At 41.8% G+C, this 13,670-nt stretch overlaps 2 protein-coding genes across 2 annotated transcripts in view; both read left to right on the top strand.

The window, feature by feature from the left end:
* The first annotated feature begins 4,211 nt into the window (after positions 1-4,211).
* Positions 4,212-11,863, top strand: LOC306744802 (double-strand-break repair protein rad21 homolog A-like). The gene is made up of 14 exons (XM_079227489.1): positions 4,212-4,332; positions 5,482-5,672; positions 6,073-6,202; positions 6,547-6,646; positions 6,747-6,853; positions 7,113-7,310; positions 7,434-7,559; positions 8,085-8,210; positions 8,517-8,740; positions 9,570-9,723; positions 10,116-10,261; positions 10,594-10,764; positions 11,314-11,397; positions 11,608-11,863. The coding sequence occupies exons 2-14, from the start codon at positions 5,529-5,531 to the stop codon at positions 11,797-11,799; spliced, it is 1,902 nt and encodes a 633-aa protein (XP_079083615.1). The 5' UTR covers positions 4,212-4,332; positions 5,482-5,528; the 3' UTR covers positions 11,800-11,863.
* Positions 11,864-13,286: 1,423 nt separating this feature from the next.
* The window catches only part of LOC306745326 (eukaryotic translation initiation factor 3 subunit H), a 45,120-nt gene continuing 44,736 nt past the window's right edge, over positions 13,287-13,670 (top strand). The window contains exon 1 of the mRNA XM_079228090.1: positions 13,287-13,410. Within this exon, the coding sequence (XP_079084216.1) occupies positions 13,309-13,410 (102 nt within the window). The 5' untranslated portion in view covers positions 13,287-13,308. The remainder of the gene's footprint in view (positions 13,411-13,670) is intronic.

The following is a 13,670-nucleotide window of genomic DNA, read 5'->3' as shown; positions in this document are numbered from 1 at the left end:
GGGGATAATGAAGTATCCCGGTGAAGCCGGCCTCGTTCCCGGTCGCGTCCGCTTCCGTTTCTCGAGGAAGACAAACGGTCGTTTTTGTGAAGCGACATCTTTCTGTACCCCTTCGCCACAATATGTGCCAATAAAATCATACACGGTTTCGCTTTTACGCTTTGTTCTCGGCTCGCACGAGGAATGCCACCAAAACATTTCCTGTTTATACGAGAGAGAGAAATGTGTGAGAAAGAGAGGAGGGGAATAGTGTGTGTGTGTGTGTGTGTGTGTGTGTGTGTGTGTGTGTGAGAGAGAGAGAAAGAAAGAAAGGTGCTGCATGGTGTTTCTCACAGCTTGATGGCAAATAAACAATCCTCGTATTACTAAACGCAGCGCTATGGAGACAGCTGAATATGGTCGTGAACAGAATCACATTTCAGAAATGAACTTGGTGCAATATTTGAGATGACGTTTTTTTTCGTTCAATCTTGATCTCTTCTCCTTCTTTGTGTTTCAGAGGGCAAGGGGGTTATATATTGATGTGCCTTCAGAAGAAATACACTTATTAGTTGTTGTTTTTTCCCCCCTCCATCTGCCTTGAGCAAGAAACAGGTCCCTGTTTTCATTCGGTAGGTTTATTGTGTTCTTTGTCGATCTCCAGTAACGGCTATTGGCTCCCTAAATGATTTAGTTTAACACTGGAACGCTACTAAGACTCATCACCACACATCTGACACGACATTCCTGCCTTTTCTGTTGTAGGAACCACGTTTCTGTTTCACTCGTACTGCCTTGTATTTCTTTACCTCCTGGTTGTAGTAGTACATGAAACACACATAATTCAATCATACACAGTATTTATCAGACGGGACTGAACCTCTGCCTGCTTCCTTCCCTCTCTTCTGTAACCGCAGACCTAATTTTATAGAGATTAAGATGGAAAGATAGAGGGGGGTGGATGACAAATCACAATTTTTGTAAAAGAATTTTATAAAAACAAACCAAAAAAAAAAGAATAAATAAAATATTTGATATAAATTGCCTGTCTTGTCGTGCATTTATTTTTCTTTGAGTGTTTTTGGTTGTGTCCGCTTGTCTTTCAACGTCAGGTATTAGAAGTACATTATTAAAATGTACACAGTAGATCCCTCTTCCTCTCTGACCCGCTGGTGACCCACTTTGAGGCGTCCCAAAACGTATTTTGCGTGTTGGGTTTATGGAGTGCGCCCGCTGAGGGAGAGCCAAACTAAATAATACCTTTAGCTTCCCGTGTGTGTGTGTGTGTGTGAGAGAGTGTGTGTGAGTGAGAACCTTATATGCCAAGAAACTGCTGTGTTTACATGAATCTGTGTCAGGATGATCGGTTTAGACACGCTGCATAAATAACAGCATCTATCCAGGATGATCCCGTGGTGCATGAGAGCTGCCAACTCAGCTGCAGCTACAGGAGAGATACCCCAAAAACACACACACACACACACACACACACACACACACACACCAAACTGGGCAGAAAGATGTGCAGTTGAAGCTGGACCAGTGCCTACACAGCAAAAATAAAACCATTTGGACTTCACATCAAGACCACATCCACTCTGAATGGTCTGTGGACCAAATGAGGAAGAAAAAAAACAAGATCCAAATGTGTAGATGTTTTCTTTCCTGCATGGATTGAGAGGAAATAAGTGATTAGCGATAAACCAAGGAGTGAAACAGTTGCCAAACGTCTGCTTGTATGATTTATGGGTATGCTAATCAATGCCACATCTCTTAATCCGATGAGGTGGATCTGCAGAGATGGTCTCGGCATGCATGTAGTCTGGTTTCTATCCAACTGTTGCATCAAATACTGTGACTGCTGCCCACTCACTAAATGTCCCTCCTTTATATCAGCTTTACATCGCACCATTGAAGCAGCTCGTTACAACCGGATATAAACACATAAAAAGAAGCCAATCATTAATCATATATAATATTTAGGGATAAAAGCAATTGATTTCACATGATTTAAAGGAGTCTAATTTTGCTTGGATCAAAATCTGCATGTTTAAGTGTGTATATATACAATAATGCAAATCCGAAACCACAATTTGTTTATATATATATATATATATATATATATATATATATATATATATATATATATATATATATATATATATATATATATATATATATATATATATATATATATATTCCACACAGCTGTGCAGATAATGATAGCTTCTGTGTGTGTGTGTGTGTGTGTGTGTGTGTGTGTGTGTGTGTGTGTGTGTGTGTGTGTGTGGAGAGAATCAGATGTTCCGGCGTCGTGACTCACGCCTCGCGCGAATGCACAGAAGCGCTGCACACGAGGCTGCTTAGGTCCGTGTCACGTGACGGATAAAAGTATGCCGTTTAGCAGATGGCGGCCCCAAAACGGTGTCACCATGCAGACTGTGCAGCACTGTGTTGCAATGCGTCATGTGCACACTTCTGACATCAGAATATCCAGATAAAAAATAAAAAACATTTATATTAAACACCATGTTAAATGCATTATTGTCTCTCTTGCATTTGTTAGCTTTCAATTCCGGAATGGCGTTTCGTAATTTTGGACCCGATCAATAATTAATTTAACTCACAACGAGGCGGTGAGTTTGTGCAGGGATGGAATGCATTTAGTGAATTAGTCCTTCTTCCATTGAAGTAGTAAATGCGTTCTGCAGTGTCATCACGTGATTATGATGATTATCACGCAGCTCAAGCCTTGTGAGTTTACTTGTTTCTGCATATATGCATTTATTGAATATGACTTTAAAGGACTTGATCAATCAATACCCAAGCCATGCTGCTAATGAGAAGTATATTTATCTATACAGTGACATGGAGCCCTGCTGCTGTATGTCAGGGACACGCTCAACAGTGTGTGTGTGTGTGTGTGCGTGTGTGTGTGTGTGTGTGTGTGTGTGTGTGTGTGTGTGTGTGTGTGTGTGTGTGTTCCTCCTCGTGCCAATATTGATGAACCGATTAGACTAATACCCACATTAAAAAAAATAATGTAACTGTTCATCACTGGGCCTTCAAACACTTTTAACTGGTGCAATATAAATACATTTTCAATACATCTTATTCTGTCCGTATATATAATATGGCTATTATGGATTATTTTACAGTTTTTTTATTACTGTTTACTTATAGTTATATTACTTTTTTATTGTACTATGTGTCTCTTGCTGCTGTAATCCTGCAATTTCCCCACTGCGGGACTAATAAAGGATTATTTTATTTCATCTTATCTTTCTCACAGCAAACATGCTGGCTCATTATAGCAGGATTAGACAGGTACAGGTGACCCTAACAAGGTCCATAATGGCTCTGTTCCATTTGAGTGTTATCCAGAGTGTGCACAATAGTGGGGCCCCTGCAACTGAGGGGCCCTGAATGGAACAATGCATGTGACATGTCAAAATGCTGTCTGTAAGGTGTATTATGAGAGCACAGTTTGTTTTAGGCCACTCTGTTGACGTACTGCTGGGTCACAACCACTGTTACAACATGGGATCTGATGTTTTCAAGAGATTAGCGACCAGATGGGACAGCTGGCGATTGGAGAGCAGAGTATAGACAATCATGTCGGCACTAACACAATAACACAATGACACAATAACACGATGCCACGAGTACAACATCCCTGTGCAACCTCGGGGGAAAGTGAACCCTGAAAATAAAAATAAATAATACAGTTTTTAGATAGATAGATAGATAGATAGATAGATGGACAGAAAAATATTAGGTATGAAAAATACTCAATATATACAATACAACCTCAGTGTATTACATTTAGGAAAATTAAACAATAAAGAAGGTGCAAAAATGCAAAGTATATACAGTGTATATAAGTATATACAGTGAAATATAACTATGTACAGTGACAGTGTGTACTGAGTGCACAAAAACACGCACACACTCACGCACACACACGCACACGCACACACACACACGCGCACACACACACACACACACACACACACACACACACACACACACACACACACACACACACACACACACACACACTGTTTTCGTCTTCATAATCATATTGATTGGCGTGTTGTGAAGCTTCATGTCGGCACTCTGCCACAGCGCCCCCTATCGCCGCCTGGCGGGCCGTCCCTCGGCCTCGGCCTCGACAGACTCCTCCTCCGCCATTTTTTGACTGTAAACATCCTGCCGATTTTAAAAGGACAGCGGTGAGCGGGAGGAAGGCGACTGGCGCCATCTTGGCTGTTTTAATGAGTACAACAGGGGAGAATTCGCTGGGAGAAATCACATAATCTCTGGGATTTCACCGTAGAGGGGGTGCTGTCGGTAAGTGTGTCTGCAGCGGACTGATTCACGCCCGGTTCTGCGGGTTCCCCGAGCGGAACCAGGCACGCACGTCTGCGCGGACCCGCCGCGGCCTTCACTGTACACGGAGCCGTTAGCCGTTAGCTACCGATACAGTTGTGCTGAATGAGGGGGGAAAAGTAGGAGTATCGTTAGCTTTCTGGTTCCGGCGCGCTTTATTTGGGCTTTCACGTGAGCTATATTATATTTAAATGAGCTATAATATATTTAAATGAACTTAAAATCGCTACGAGTCGTTTTTCATTGCTCGTTTTTGTAGTTAGCTAGCGGCTAATTTAGTTCATCCCCACTTGATGGCGCCGACTATTTGCTGGCGCCGACCAGCCCCTTGGCGCTCTTAACGCATTACACCGTATTATTAATGCCTCGCGTTACATAACCGCGCGCCTTTTTTTAAATCTTTTTTTTTTTTAACAAACTCGTGTATTTGTGTAAATTATAAATGCATTATTGGAATAAGCTGAATAGTTGTTTGTTAACGCGACCGCTGGGAGACATGTGCATTTCCAATGTTTTCCTCCCTGGCTGGGAAATAGGCGGAACTTGTGAAAAGTCAGCGCTTGTTTTGATTAAAAATCAAATTTTTGTTTATATCGTGCCCTGCTGTGTTTTCACAAAGTGATTGTTGACCAAATGAAGAGACAAAAGACGAGCTTTGAGGGAACATGAACATTAGCTTAACCTTTTTAACGTTAAGCTAATGTCATGAGATTATATGTTTCAATCAGACATAGACTCATCCCTGTCAAGAGGATAACGTGGCTTCCTAATAACCAAAGTTAGCTCTTTTAATGTTGGCTAAAATCAATTGGTTTCACATATTTGCAGTGTTGTTTGCTAACTTGCTAAGAAGAAGGGTTAAAAAATATCCTTGTTTTCTATAGAGCTCGATCCTTTTATACATTTTCCAGATTTGTTTGGGTGAATTTATGATTTGGACATTCATATGTTTTATAATGACGAAGCATTGATTCTGTGCAGTAGTCAAACTGATTCTCATATCACAAACCACCAGATATCATCGGTAGTCAAGTGCAGTATCAAGTGCAGCAACCTGCAGGTTTTTCCTTATACATCAACTAACCACTGCTTTATTGTGTTCATTTCCAGGTGAGCCATACCACAGTGTGCGTGTGTGAGCCAGGCCAACCGGGGCAATGTTCTACGCCCACTTTGTCCTCAGCAAACGTGGGCCGCTGGCCAAGATCTGGCTAGCGGCCCATTGGGACAAGAAGCTGACCAAGGCCCATGTGTTTGAATGCAACCTCGAGAGCAGCGTGGAGAGCATCATCTCGCCGAAGGTAACGAGATGAAAGCACAGCCTGTGCTTTCTGCCGGCCTCGTACTGTGCAGCCGTGCTCACATCCTAAGTTCTTGCATGGCTTTGTTCTGCTTTTCTTTTTTTGCCTCCTCAATTATTAAAAGCGGTAATTTTAATGAGAAGGAAAAATAATGAAATGGAAGTAGATTAAATTCAGAGTTCATGCGTGCAGCTGTCACAGTTTAACAGTGTTTTCTTTGTTTAAAACAACAAATTACATTGGCTGCATAAGATGGTTCATTTCCACTGTCAAGTCATTGCTGTGCAACGTTGATGGATGCTGATGATGCAGTTCAGTGTTTTTGAACAAAGAAAATGTTCCCCCTCAATATGCCTTTTTATGTTTGTAAAAATTTTCCCATTCCCCTTTTTCCTCTTAGGTGAAGATGGCTCTTCGTACATCCGGCCACCTGCTCCTCGGGGTGGTGAGAATCTACCACAGGAAGGCCAAGTACCTGCTCGCTGACTGTAATGAAGCCTTCATCAAGATCAAAATGGCTTTTCGGCCAGGTAAGCATAGGCGACAAGCCAAACTAGAGCTGGAGCAAAGCGCTTTCTGTAATTTGTTGACTGACGAAAGGGAGTCGGTGCTGTTTTTGTTGTGTTTTTTTTTTTTTTTGCACTGATAAAGCCTCAAGGCTGAAAACAAAACAGAAAATCAACAGATATGAGGACGCCTGTGTTTTTTTTTCCATCTGTAACCAGCTGGGTTATACGAGACCATAAAGATGAACAGCTTTTTGAAGGACAGTTTTGTGTCCAAACAAAACCCTGACTGGCTTTGTCTGTCAGATATTTGATCATGGAGAGCAGTTGTGTGTTATAACAACAGTATTTCTTCTGTCTATTTTCAGGTGTGGTGGATCTCCCCGAGGAAAACAGAGAGGCAGCCTACAATGCCATCACCTTACCCGAGGAGTTCCATGACTTTGACCAGCCGCTGCCTGATTTGGAGTAAGTTAACTAGAGTTACCAGGCTGTGAGTTTGTGTCATTCAAGTACCAGCTGTTGTACTCATCTTGGATGTCTTTTTTGTGTGTGTTTTTCCTCACAGTGACATCGATGTGGCTCAACAGTTCACCCTAAACCAGAGCCGAGTAGAAGAGATCACAATGAGGGAAGACGTTGGCAACCTCAGCCTCCTGCAGGACAATGACTTTGGTAGGACACATTTACACACTGAAATACACTTTTTCCTCTGTGTGTGTGTATGTATGTATGTATGTATGTGTGTATATATATATATATATATATATATATATATATATTTATTTATTTATTTATTTGTACTGCAAAATCATGTAGGATGATAAGAGTTTACATCTAGTATTTTTATTATTGGAATAATAGAACTGTTGGATACAACAAAACAGATGTTCCCCATTCATATTTTATAACATCCACCGTCTGTGCTCTCCAGCTGACTTCGGTATGGACGACCGAGAAATGATGCGTGACGCCAGCACGTTTGAGGAGGACATCATGCACGGAGCCGCCGCCTCTAACCTTTTGCTAGAGGCTGAGCCCGGACCCGCCAACCTCCCTGACAAGTCCAACCACATGGAGTACGATGACTTCGGCGACGCCTCCTTGGGCAACACTGATGGAGGAATGCTGGGTCAGCTTCTTTATTTATTTTAAATCTCAGCTTTGGCTTTATTGGGCTACTGTTGAAGTTGTTCTGTGAGATTTATTTTATGATTTACCTCATTAATGGTTGATCCTACTTGTTATTTCCCAGTTGATAAGCTACTGAGCTCTGAAGACGGAGGAGGTATATTTGACGACCCTCCAGCCATCACAGAAAGCATCCTGATGCCCCCGGACCACGGCGACGACGAGGACGACTTTGACAACCTCCAGTCACGTGAGTAAAGTGCCGCTTTGTTTGCAGCATGTGAAATAGAATATATTCATATTTTCCTTGTACTTTGTCTCCATTTATCTCTCATTTGATAAATGGTTTATTTGATAAAAACATTTCTACGATGCGTGCACAACAATGAATGAGTGAGAATATTAAAATACATAGTATCCTCATTCAGGAGACAGTCAAGTACTAACAAGACAACACAGAGGCTCACACATTCAACACACAAAGCAAAGTTAGACACTAAAAAACATCCATGCCAGTGGCACAGAACATAAAAGCATGCAGAGTCTATGAAGTATATAACTATATAAATCAGTCAGACACAGCTGAACAACGATAAAAGACATGCAGGTAGATGGTCGACCGTCAAAGGAAAGAGGCAAAGAGCGTTTCACGTTCTTATAGCATTGCTGTGTTTCAATAAAGTACATTCACTTGATTGTGGGGCTGCGTCCCCCCCTGCCTTACATCTCTGTCCCTGTTGACGATGAATTACAATTCCTTTTTGTGTGTGTGTAGCGGGTCCCGACAGCCCAGACTCCGGCCCGGCAGAGCCACTGCCAGCGATGGCTGACCAGACGGAACAGACCACACTGGTTCACAATGAGGAGGAGGCCTTTGCCCTGGAGCCCATCGACATCACTGGTGAGACCCTCCGTCACCTTTCTGTGGAGATGGCGCTATTTAAAAAATGATTGCTATTTGTAGAAGTGTGTGTCTTCTTCTTTGTAAAATTTTCTTTAAAGTATTCGTTCTCTAAATGCTTCAACATTTACACATGATTCACTGTGCATATCGACTGAGATTGGCTGATATGACTATGAATCTCTGGTTGTATTGAGCAGCTGCACAAGTGACCCATTTACGTGCTGGAACGTTACCTTTTTATGGATGTGGAAATGATAATGAAGCAACGAGCAATACACTTATTGTATCTTTTACTTTCTCCAGTGAAAGAGACCAAGGCGAAGCGCAAGAGGAAGCTGATTGTGGACAGCGTGAAGGAGCTGGACAGCAAGACCATCCGGGCTCAGCTGTCCGACTACTCGGACATCGTCACCACCCTCGACCTCGCCCCGCCCACCAAGAAGCTCATGATGTGGAAGGAGACCGGCGGCGTGGAGAAGCTCTTCTCCCTGCCGGCTCAGCCCCTGTGGAACGCCAGGCTGCTCAAGGTGACGCACCCTTGTTAGAAATATGCATGTTAGTGAATAAACATGTACACGCGTTGCCCGCTAGCGACTATTTGACAGCGGTTTGAAATCACGGACGAGCGGTATCACCACTTTGGGAACGATACCGAGCCGCACCGGACGGCTGACTCTCCAAGTAGGTCAAACTGAGGCACTTTTTTTTTTTTTTAATGGAAGAGGAGAGTAGATTTATAATATTGTATCTTTCATTGACATTCCGTTCAGGTTGTGGGATTTAAAATGAGAACATTGAAGGAACAGGAGGTGGAGGAAGTGATTGGTTTCGTCTGTCTCTTTTCCCTATCCTCTCCAACCCACACGTCGGCCCTCCAGAATACTGAATGGAAAGCGTATCGATGCATAATTTAGCAGACCCCTTTTTTCCTTTTTGTCTGGCATCGGTCCTCCCAAACACTCCCGACTAGCGATGTGCGGATCGCAGTTATCACTGTGGGCGCACTGCTAATCAGTGGGGTTCTAATTAAAAGTGAATGGGTTACGGGGTGGCTTGGATACTGCATCATTAATGAGGAAAAGCGGTAAAACAACAGCTTACAAGATTTCTTAAAAACAATCGTTGGGGCTCTGGGAATGAACCTTCTGTTCGAGGAATGTGTCAGCAGAAGCCGGCCGGCATGATCCCCACTTTTTTTATAATACTGGCGACTGCCACACTCCATAAAGTTAACTATTTATTTATGTAGTTCAAATCACGTTTTTGCCGTGTTTGTCATCGGTTAAGACACTTTTTGTACTGCTGTTTTTTGTTTTTTTTCATCCACGTTTTAACTGTTAAATCTCTTGGCGTCAGATGTTCACACGCTGCTTGACGCCTCTGGTGCCGGACGAGATGAGGAAGAGGAGAAAGGGCGGCGAGGCAGACAGTCTGGACGAGTTCCTCAAGGAGCTGGAGAACCCAGAGGTGCCGAGAGAGGAGATCCTGAGTCAGCACAGAGACGTCATCGGTGAGTCGCGTGTCATCAGCAGGGTCCTTACGGTCATGGGATTTTAAAATGGTTATTTCCAGGCCCGGAAAAGTCATGTAAATGTGTTATATTCATGTGTTCATGTCTTTCATTTACGCTGAGTTTGAAATAATTAATATGCTTTTAAAAGAAAGACGCTCAGAATATAAGCAGGCATACATACAGGCATGTATATAAATGTTTATTCTTTTAATCAAACTATTGTCTCATTCATTTGAGTTATTTAAGGTTTACTGTATGCTTTGTATTCTCATTGTTAGTTTAAATACTACATTTACTCACTTTTTACTGTTTACACCCAGATTTCACTAAATGTTTGATCATGGAAATTTGGTTTAAGTCAATAACCATGTCCCTCCTCCGTCCCTCAGACCAGACCATCATGGAGGAGCCCAGCATGTTGGCCGCCTCTGCGATGGAGGGCAGCAGGACGACGCTGGATGAAACCGCCATGCCGCCTCCCTCTACCCCTCGCGGCGTCAAACGCAAGACCATCGACAAAGAGGCCCCCCTTCCCGTGAGTACACGGCATCTACTTTTTTATTTTGCTCTCTCAAAACACTGGAATAAAGTTTCCATCGTGTTTCCTCAGCGTTCAATGCTTCAGCTGTAGTCATATTTCAAGACGAATACCTGCTGTTTTCAACCAGATTCCACTTTTTCATTTTAATTGGGTCTCGTTGCTCTTATCCGTTATCTAATAGAAATGGTTCACCAGATGGTTTTATTTTCGAAGCGGTAATTTTGGGAAATGCTTCACCAACGAAACGGAGAGGGACATGAAACCGCGTTAATCCCGTTGACTGAATCGTGTCCTAATTTATGCGCCTCCTGCTTTTCCGTTTTCAGATGGCTCCCTTGGAGCCGCTGCAGGTGGCCGACCGCTCCGTGTTGTCCCAGAGGTTAGACATGCCCCAGGTGGATCTGCCCCCAGAGGAGAGCAGCCTCAACCTCACCCAGCTGGTCCCCGAGCTGGACCTGCTGGGCAAGGAGGACAAGAAGGACACCAGTGACGAAGAGGTGAGTCGGAAAGAACGGCTTTCTGTGCGAGTTTGTTTAGTAACTGAAAGCACAACAATATACATGAATCAGACATAACATCACACAAGGAACGCTAGCTTAGGTCACTTGATGCCTCCACAACAACAACAAACCTCCTCAAACAGTTATTTTTTGTGAAATTACTGCTTTGAATTCACTACCTTCTCACATAACTCGTACAGGTAAATAATCTGTCATTTAAAAAAACAATTAAGCTTTTCTCAGGCCATTAACCACTTTTGTTTTTTACTTTCCGACTACTCTTTTTATTTAAATGTTATTATTCTGTTTATACTATTTTAAATTGTTTGTTTCACTTCATGTTTTTTATGCATTACATTTTGTCTCGTCTATGGACACCAGGAAGATTAGCGGCCGCTACGGCGTCAGCTAATGGGGATTCTGTTAATAAACTAAACTACAAAAAGTTATGACAAACTCAGTTTAGAGAGCTCGCCTTTCTGTCGCGACTTTTATTCGATTGTGTGAGCGTTAGGATTTGACTGATGACTCTTCTATTGTTCTCAGGATGAAGACGGTCAGACCGGAGACCAGGATCAGGAGGAGAAGAGATGGAACAAGAGAACCCAGCAGATGCTGCACGGTCTCCAGGTACAAAAAATATATATTTTAAGTCGACTGAGACTGTTTCATTTATTTTTATGTGATTGTGTGTGTGCAGATAAAACTTTAGTTTCAGAGATTAGTGTTGGAGGGACTGAATTAAGACCGTTTTCAAAAGCGATCTATACATGTTATTAGAATACATTGTTGCATTTTAAACTGACACTTGTGCTTCTGTCCCTTTTTTTTTTTTTTTAGCGCGTCATGGACAAGACCGGCGCCGACTCGGTTAGCCTGCTCGAATTGTGCCGGAACAACAACAAGAAGCAGGCCGCCGCCAAGTTTTACAGTTTTCTCGTCCTCAAGAAGCAGCAAGCCATCGAGGTCACCCAGACTCAGCCCTACAGCGACATCGTGGCCACCGCCGGACCAAGATTCACCCTCATTTAGACATCGGAGGAACAGACAAACACTCTGCTTGCAACAGACATCCTTTTTTAATTACTCAACTCAACTTTTTGCCTTTTTTTTTTTTTTTTTATGATTATTTTCTGTTTTCCTCTCCCGTTTTCTTTTGTTTTTTTCTCTGGGTAAGGGGAGGGATCAGGGGGGGAACGGGTTGGAAACTTAAAAAACAAACAAAAGAAATGGTTTCACTGTACAGTTGGAATCATGCAGTATTCATTTGGTTGAAACGGAGTGAGGTAGAATGTTTTAACAAGTATATTTATAAAACAACCCTTTTTCAGTCACTGATTTGTAAGCTTTTTTCTCTATTCTTTTATAAATTAAAATGTAATTGTCTGCTTATTTCAGTCTTCATACCATTGGCCCTCACACCTGAATTATTGCAGATTTTAGATAAAGAGCCCTGTATTTTCACATGGAATCCTGTATTGACTCTGTACATGTTCTGGAAAGGTACTGTTTGTTTTATTGCTCAGAAGTGTGACCTCTCCCATCTTCTCCTCGTTGCACTTGTAGTTTCACGATAAACAAAATGATTAATCTGTCAAAACATTGGGAAGTTATACCCGGCATTAAATATCATGTTTCAGATGTATAATTCAGGCAGTTAATCTATTCAGTTTTATGTGAATTTCAAATTTTTTTTTCTTTTTTTTTTTTGTACCTACGTTTATGCTTATTCATCTTTTTGCATTATGTAACTAGGTAATGTGCTTGTTACAGTTAAGTTCAGTATCCCACCTTTTTAGTCTTCGGGTAACCTCTAGTTGTGATACATCTGTAAAGATTTGAAATAAAGTGTTTTAAGTACTTGGACTGTAACTGGATATTATTCATTCATAGTGCAGTTTATTAATTCATAATGGCGTTTACTGATGATGGTCTTGAGAGAAATACATTTTATTAATATTATTAATTATATAAACTAACCCTTTTAACTCATCTTTTTGACTTCATTTTTTACTTAATTTAGCATTTTCAACATAACAGAACAATCCTTGACATTAAAGTAACAAAATAAATTGTAAATAATCAAAACCATAATATTGGTATTAATAGTTTCTAACCCTTAATTTTAAAGTAATGTATTAATTGCAGGTCTTAATGTAATGGGGGCAACGTTAGTAATAATGGTAGTATTTGGTTCAGAAAGAACCTCCATCCTCTCATTCTATAGTTATTTGAATAATTACCAGTAGAATACACTATGTATGTATGTATGTGTGTGTGTATATATATATATATATATATATATATATATATATATATATATATATATATATAGTGGTATTATGTCAACGGCCTAGTTAATCAAATGAAGCTCCCTTATTTATCCACCAAACAGCTGTTGAATTATTGCAATCCACCGGTTGCAACTCTCGACTCGGCCCTTTGTTTCTCTACGGACAGGAAAGCTGGTACGCATCTTTACCGGAAACGTCCGTCCCCGAACTCTTTCCTCCCTTTTTTTCCGCGTGTAGCAGCTTCCAGATGGCTTCCCGTAAAGAGACTACCGCAGCGGCTACCACTGTGCTGGCTTCTACAAGCGGCACTTTGGACTCTCCCGTCAAACAGATCCAGATCGAGGGACTGGTAAGTGTTTATCGTTTGTTTATTGTCCGTAGCGGACGGCACAGAGACCTTGAGTGTTATGCTAGCTGGATGCTAGCTACGGGAGCTGGATGCTAGCTGCAGTGTGAGCATCATCATGGCGGACAGACGCGCAGTTGTGTTACGTATATTGCAGTTTATCACCGTAGCTGATGCCTGTATGCGTGTATATCGAGTTACTCAAACATATACTGTATTGACAAATACGTAATATGTGCTGTTTAAAACGTCCCAACCGGCTG

Source organism: Taurulus bubalis (genome assembly GCF_910589615.1).
Source record: "Taurulus bubalis genome assembly, chromosome: 12".
NCBI classification, from domain to species: Eukaryota; Metazoa; Chordata; class Actinopteri; order Perciformes; family Cottidae; genus Taurulus; species Taurulus bubalis.
Note: the sequence above shows the minus strand (reverse complement) of the source record. Positions and strands in the feature narration are given on the sequence as shown.

Bases quoted from the DNA above. Each gene is read 5' to 3' on its own strand.
- LOC306744802 (XM_079227489.1), top strand. From the start codon at position 5,529: ATGTTCTACGCCCACTTTGTCCTCAGCAAACGTGGGCCGCTGGCCAAG. The intron at 8,211-8,516 runs GTGAGACCCTCC...TACTTTCTCCAG, and splicing joins GGAGCCCATCGACATCACTG to TGAAAGAGACCAAGGCGAAG. The intron at 8,741-9,569 runs GTGACGCACCCT...TCTTGGCGTCAG, and splicing joins GGAACGCCAGGCTGCTCAAG to ATGTTCACACGCTGCTTGAC.